At 33.7% G+C, this 7,756-nt stretch overlaps 1 protein-coding gene across 1 annotated transcript; it reads right to left on the reverse strand.

Annotated features, from left to right (window-relative positions):
• Positions 1–2,297: 2,297 nt before the first annotated feature.
• LOC102580941 (uncharacterized) lies at positions 2,298–6,357 on the reverse strand. The gene is made up of 2 exons (XM_006344405.2): positions 6,183–6,357; positions 2,298–2,701 (listed from the first exon to the last, which is right to left on the reverse strand). The coding sequence occupies exons 1-2, from the start codon at positions 6,324–6,326 to the stop codon at positions 2,546–2,548; spliced, it is 300 nt and encodes a 99-aa protein (XP_006344467.1). The 5' UTR covers positions 6,327–6,357; the 3' UTR covers positions 2,298–2,545.
• Between the last annotated feature and the right edge of the window lie 1,399 nt (positions 6,358–7,756).

A 7,756-nucleotide genomic window follows, 5' to 3' on the forward strand; every position in this document is an offset into this window, starting at 1 on the left:
ACAAAAAATAAAACTTGGGGATAGGGAAAATGAGGAGAGGATTACAATGTGGGGATTGTTGGGTTCGAAAGTGTTTAGACGTCATGCGGAAGCTTACAATTGCAAATCATATGATTGACAAATCACAAATAAAAACATACTAAAACATATTATTAATATTGTTTGGTCAAGTGACCTACATATTATAAAACTAATACTATAATATTAAAAAAATATAAATATATTTAGGAGAAAATCTCCACAAACTACATTGTGGATGCTCTTGTTTTTTATATGAGAAGAGGGGTCTTCAATTTATAGATCTCCTAACTTTTCCTCTAAGGAAATAATAAACCAAATATGAAAGAAAAATATATTTTCCTTTCATGAAAAGTAAAAACATTTATGGTAATGTTTTATCTTTTCTTTCGGGAAAAAATAAACTTCAAATAAGGTAAGAAAATAAGGGAAAAACCCTAACAAATGGGGATCGAACTCTCACAAATAAGGAGTGAGTTCAGGTGGCCAATCAATTGAGCTACTAAAATTCCATGTCTAATTATCCCCTTTTTTAGTCAAGATAAATACTGAAGATAAAGATTGAAAATAAACCGAAAAAGAAAGGAAATCCAGAACTTTTTTTTTGGACATTTACAAAAGAGGAAATTGTCTACTTGTACATGACACCAATAATTTTGTCGATTTTCGTGATGCAATCAACTGCAAATTCAAAAAAAGAAATAGAAGGAAACAATTTGATAATTTAAAATCATTGAATGACTAATGTAGGACATAGGCTCTAGTAGGATAATTGATAACACATTTACAGAACCCCACTGCCTTATCCTAGATTGGATTAGTTTTGAGTAAGATAGAGCTTTTCCAGCACCCTAACATGCAAAGTGATAATATATTGAACAAGGAATAATAGGGGACATGACATCAACAATGGCCCCCAAATTGCATATCACCTTATTCTCTACCATAGGTTTATTCATTATTTTGCTTTAGTTTCACTTTCCTACTTTATTCGTCATTACCTTTAGTTTTATAATATTTGCTTATGTACAGTGATGAAACTTTTTTATTTTCTGTAAACATCGTTACAAATGGAATACGTAACATTAATAGGGAGATGAACTAATTATTATTTATATAGACATCAATCTTAAAAGGGTTCTGAATAGACTAATCTATCTTTCTTTAATTGTATCAATGGTGTAGATAATGTAGAATATACTTAATCGTCCTACGAGAGACTGAAAGAACAATTAAACAAGCAAAATAACGTAACAAACCAAAACCTTCCGAGTCACTAAAACTAAGCTCTTCTGAGTGTTTTCAAGCTCTACATTTTAATCATGAATGGTGTAGATAATGTAGAATATACTTAATCGTCCTACGAGAGACTGAAAGAACAATTAAACAAGCAAAATAACGTAACAAACCAAAACCTTCCGAGTCACTAAAACTAAGCTCTTCTGAGTGTTTTCAAGCTCTACATTTTAATCATGAATGGTGTAGATAATGTAGAATATACTTAATCGTCCTACGAGAGACTGAAAGAACAATTAAACAAGCAAAATAACGTAACAAACCAAAACCTTCCGAGTCACTAAAACTAAGCTCTTCTGAGTGTTTTCAAGCTCTACATTTTAATCATGAATGGTGTAGATAATGTAGAATATACTTAATCGTCCTACGAGAGACTGAAAGAACAATTAAACAAGCAAAATAACGTAACAAACCAAAACCTTCCGAGTCACTAAAACTAAGCTCTTCTGAGTGTTTTCAAGCTCTACATTTTAATCATGAATGGTGTAGATAATGTAGAATATACTTAATCGTCCTACGAGAGACTGAAAGAACAATTAAACAAGCAAAATAACGTAACAAACCAAAACCTTCCGAGTCACTAAAACTAAGCTCTTCTGAGTGTTTTCAAGCTCTACATTTTAATCATGAATGGTGTAGATAATGTAGAATATACTTAATCGTCCTACGAGAGACTGAAAGAACAATTAAACAAGCAAAATAACGTAACAAACCAAAACCTTCCGAGTCACTAAAACTAAGCTCTTCTGAGTGTTTTCAAGCTCTACATTTTAATCATGAATGGTGTAGATAATGTAGAATATACTTAATCGTCCTACGAGAGACTGAAAGAACAATTAAACAAGCAAAATAACGTAACAAACCAAAACCTTCCGAGTCACTAAAACTAAGCTCTTCTGAGTGTTTTCAAGCTCTACATTTTAATCATGAATCACCTTCATGCTTTCTGGCAGTCGGCAGACTAAATAGTATCGAGCTGCATGTGAATAGAATCTCCTCATTCAAATTAATGTAGAAATTGAAATTTTGTATCACCCAAAAAACATAATCAAACATCATATATGATTCTTCTGCCAGAAAGCATGAAGCTTCTTCCCATTTCTATTAGGGAAATGCCAATCATCTCTCCTTGGCTGTACAAAACACTTGAACAAAGCAACACATAAATTTCAGCAAATTTTAGAACCGTATACACTGCACATACAGATATAAGAAACCAAACAAGGCATTGTCAACCAGTTTCCTGCTCAAAGTCATCACCCTCCGATTCATCGCCATTGTCTGCATCATCATCCTCTGCTTCATTGTCAAAGTCTTCTTTATCATTATCTATGTTAGTCTTCCCAATTACAACTAAGTTGCTGTTCATCTTTCTGATTTCATTGCACTGCAATTTATGAACATCAAGAAAGAAAAGTGAGGAACTTTGTAGTACTTGCCAGTTGAAATATCCAAACATAAACCAAATGGCCAATATCGAGTCGAAAAATAAGCATCCAAGTAAGGCATCTTAATTTCTCGAAATGAAGTCGGACAACATGTGAGAATTGTCCTTTCTAAAAAAAGAGGCGATGGCAAATGGAAGCAAGAATGAAAATTACAGAAAAGGGAAAGAAGACAAGCATAACAGACTCAAGAATTGTAACAAAGCAAGGAAAAGCTGGATTCAAACTGCCAACTATTTGATGAATGCGCACCTTATCCTGCTTTGTTTATTATGGGCTACATGAAAAACATGCTTCCTATTTTCTCTCATAATGCACCTCTTTAATTCTCAAATTTTTAATGGTATTCCAATATGGGAGAATTAAGACACCAGCCAGAGAAAAGGTCATGACTAAATCATTTTTTTTAATGAAGAAAAAAGAGATTGAGTCATGAGTTTTTCTATTCCAGGAAGCTTTTCTTTTTCTTTCTTTGTGAGTAAGTGAGACTCAAGTCTTAGTGGTGTAACATGGAAAAACTGAGACACCATGCAGAAAAACGAGTCATTGCTCAAGTTATTCCAAAAATCATTACAGGTTAATTTTTCAATCATTTTCTTGTTTATTTAAGAAAAAATTAACCAACTTAACTACATAAGAATCAGAGTAAAGGAAAATTAACATAATTAAAAAACTCTTGCACAGCTTAATTATAAAGGTTCTGATCTTAGTACTTGCTATCAGCGACATGAAGAATGAAAGTCTTGCGCAAGTACTTTTCATTGTTTCTAAACTAAAGTAATAAAATCATACTTAAGGTGGGGAAACAGCTCCCACAAAAGAGTTAGTATGAGTTAGTGAGGATCAATCCCTCAAAAGAAAAGCTCTGCACAAGTAACTTAAGAAATATTCCTAATGTCCTTAAAAACAAACGAAATTCTTGTAGCAGCTACCACACTAGAATACTAGGTAGATCATCTTCTCACAAAGACTTAAGAGCTAAACTTTTTTTCTTATGTTTCCCTTTTAAGTGTTCTAAGCATTAAAATATACTCTCCAGACTTTGTATTTTTCTGTACAACCCAACAGAATAGAAATATGGAGAACGATTGTCATTCTCAGCAAACTTTTCCTACTTGCTTGCACTGTACTGTGGCTGCTTCACTTTACATATCAGAACGAATGCGTGCAAGCACCTCCATGCACCACCCAAGTTGTTACTGCCAAGACACCATCTCAGTTATTTGAAGTTTCATAACCAAACTGGAATATAGCGTTTAGATAACTTGCGATTAGTGAGGTATCACAGGTTATTGTGTCCCTAAAATTAGAAACGTTATCACCTAAAAAGCTGCCCCCTCTCCCCAAAAAAAAAGAAGCTCTAGAGTGGAAGCTCAACAAACACTAAAGGGGTTTGTATCCAACACCAGCTATGTAGCTAAAATGTTAATAAGAATACAAAATGAACTGTTTCATATGATGAATACTACAAGTTCTAGAAGTCTCGTTTATAATAACAAAGAAATTCCTGAGGGCCAACGGCGTATGGTTCAAAATCGGAGGATAATGGGCTTTCCCTCTACCCTTCTCCACTTAAATATCAAGTTTTTGTCATCGGCAGCATTCAAACTTAACCTACAAATCAAAAGCCACACTCTTATCACTAGATGAGAGTCCTTAGGACAAAACTAGTTCTAGAAGTCTTGGTAGACAAAAGCAGCAGAGTTCTTCTAATTTACTTGTAGAGGTCAGAAGTTCATTGATAAAGGCATGAGGGCCAGTTCCAAAAGTTTCATATTATGCTAGAACGAAAAGGCGCCTGAAATGGAATTGTGCATGATGTAAAGCTGAAAGTAGGAAAGTAAGTAGTCATAAGATGAAGGTCTACCCACTTTAATATAAGATTTCTCGAGAAACTGCTAAACTACAACATGATTTTGTCTCCCTCTGCTTCAGCGTAATTCATTCTTTTTTGTTTCTACCCCCTCCTTTCCCTCTGCTGTATCCTTTATTGCCCTAATTATTTTCACTGGCTTGAATAGCTACAAGTTAATTGTTGTATCAAACATCAAACAAATATCAAATCGTCAATCGTCAGACAGGCAGTGTTCTTCTAAACTGGCAACTTAATATTTAGCTGTTGGCTTCAAACACCTGAGTTGGCAATTATAATTAGGTATATATATATGTCATTAGGAGAATTTAGCCCTCCTAATTTCTTGAACCCAATCAACTAATAATTTGACAGGTAGTGTATCAGTAATTTGAAATGACAAACCTTCTATTTGGGTAATTGTCACTAGAACAAAATCCAGAAATAACATCTTACATGAAATTTTTGAACTGGGAGCAATCAAGTTCAGATCCATGAATACAACTTCTTTTTTATGAATAAAACTCACTGATGTATAATATCAAATGGAACAATAAGTCTGGTGATTAAGAACTAAATACAGGGATGGTTGAGGCCAGAAGGGACATATTTTGTGGGAGACCATATAAAAAGCTAAAAGAAGAACCATAAACACACAAAAAATAAAAAATACACTTATAAAAACATAAAGCATTTCTGTGCAAAATGAAATTATGAAGGCAAGTAAAGAGGAAATGTTTGAAGTATTATGTATATATCCTAGATCTATAGAGAGTTCCCCTTCATCTTTTATTTATAAAAATGGTGTTGCTGACTCGGTTCAAATTGAACACACCTCTATAATTCACCGGGTACACGCTACCTCCCACCAGCACAAGTATCGGGTAACTCTATCCACCAAGGCGTAGACAAATGGGAAAAAGCCACCTAGTGTTTTCGGTATTAGTTGGGATTTGTAACCTTGTTTATAAAATTTGCACCCACTTCATTGACCACTAGGTGTCACACTAAATCCTTTTTAGTTTTTGCACAATGCATAACACATCACTTCACACTCTATAAAAGAAATTTTCAATGTTCCTAACCCCAGGGAAAAGGCAAGTTAGAAAAAAACTCATATAAATCTAGAGCCTTGTGCAATAGGCGTTTCGTTGGGAACAATTTTCATCTTAAATTGACAGTATTTCTGTTTCTTCCAAACATCATATCACTTAGGAGCACACAATCGGTTCATCTTTCTTATGTACAGAATAATAGAGAAACCTAGAAACTATAGTCCAATTTTCTCAAGGCTAGAAATTTGACAAAGATACATCTACTTTGAAATAAATATTTCTAGTGCTTATTCGTTACTATTTGTGACTCCCCATCCTGTTAAGGTTCATCTCGAACCCTAACACAAATTCAAAAATTCTTTCAAACAAGCATTACATATTTACCATACGGCATCAGTAATACACTCATTTTGCGAATCAAACAATATACATTTATAATAAAACCTAATTGTAAACTGTTGATACCCTAAGATACATTTACAAGCAACATTATAAAGAGAGAGGGGAACAGCGAACCTTTTCTTCGAAATCAGATTCCTGCATGGCAAGGAGGAGCTCGTCGCTGTGAGGTTGAGGCCACTGAGCAGGGAGTAAAAACGACGTCGGAATGATCCGAGTAGAGCATGGATACTGTAACATGAATGATGGATACTGCAACATTTTTTCCTTTCCTTCCCCGTTCTCTCTCTCTTTGTTGATCTTATTGAATTTCTATTGGGCCTTGTTTGTTTGGGGGTCCATAAAGGCCCATTCTTTTTTCTGGAAACTGTATTTTTTGTAAAATAATTAGAAATTTTTTCGTCTATACACAACCATCTAATAAATATTGGCATATTTTTTGCCTCGAATATATTTATCAACTGCCCAAATTTTTTGCATTGTATGATCATCCAATTGAAAACTAGATAATAGGAGATTCTTAAGATTTTTGTGCTTCAAGCTTGAAGTACTTTTCCTTCTAAAAATTGATTAATATACTCATTTTGTTGGATTGAGGGTATGTGGTTGGTAACTCATGGATAAGGAAATTTACATCACTTTGGATTTTGTGTGTATATTTTATGTAAGAATACATATATAGATTTTTATAGACGGCATGTGTAAATCACAAATATAAACTTCAAATATATTGTGTGTATCAATATGTAAGGATACATATATAGGTTTTCATAGACGGCATGGTGAATATGTAAATAAAAAATATGATCTCTAAGCTAAACTTTAAATAATAATAATAAAATAGAGCTCTAGCTAAATTCGACCCCTAGTCTAGCAGGTGGTTTTTCTAGCTGGTAGAAGGGTCACTCCTATGCTCTTCATGGGTGCATTGTTAATTATATCATAGTTTCTATCAGTTTCTCAAGATAAATATACATATATACACATGATTTTTTCCGAAGTTAACTGGCACATGTACACCCCAACTTTTGCATGTGAGTCCGCCTCTGACCGGAGAGTAGAAGGAAAGAACGTCGGAGGGGGGAGGGGAGGGCTCCCTTTTGTTTTAAAATTTCCTTAATTTTCATGAACTCTATTACTTCAATTTTTTTAAAACTTACACATGCCGTTTATTGATTTAATATACATATACATTAGCTGCAATTGCAAGTTATGTGTGAGGTTTGAATTTGACTGTTCACGAGATATATCTATGTCAAATAAAAATGTCTAGTTAATTATTGGCAAAATTAAAATATATATCGAATAATTTAAACCACCACCTAGTAGGATCTCATTTTGCGTTGTATTCCAACAGTTAAACCCAACTTAAATGGACTAATTATGTGGATTTTTCTTTAAAATGACAAGCGTTTGAATAAGCTGCATTTTGAATGATACGAAAAATAAAGAATACCTGCACACAAACGGTAGCAGCAAGTTTGAATTTTCTGTGGCAATCTTTTGATTTTTATAATTTTCTTGGAACTTTCTCACATGGGAATAAAGTTTTCAAAATCAAGCTCTAGGCTAGACGTTGTCCACGAATACCTGTTTTCCTTGGGGAACGGGACAATCAGAAGCCCATGCATGCATATATTCTATTCGTTGCACGGAAAAAGTGGCCATCTATCTTTTTTTTTTTTTTTTTT

This window comes from Solanum tuberosum, unplaced genomic scaffold (assembly GCF_000226075.1).
Source record: "Solanum tuberosum cultivar DM 1-3 516 R44 unplaced genomic scaffold, SolTub_3.0 scf00055, whole genome shotgun sequence".
NCBI classification, from domain to species: Eukaryota; Viridiplantae; Streptophyta; class Magnoliopsida; order Solanales; family Solanaceae; genus Solanum; species Solanum tuberosum.

Excerpts from the sequence above, each read along its gene's own strand:
- LOC102580941 (XM_006344405.2), bottom strand. The coding sequence starts at position 6,326 with ATGTTGCAGTATCCATCATTCATGTTACAGTATCCATGCTCTACTCGG. Across the intron at positions 2,702-6,182 it reads AATCTGATTTCGAAGAAAAG|TGCAATGAAATCAGAAAGAT; the intron begins GTTCGCTGTTCC and ends CATAAATTGCAG.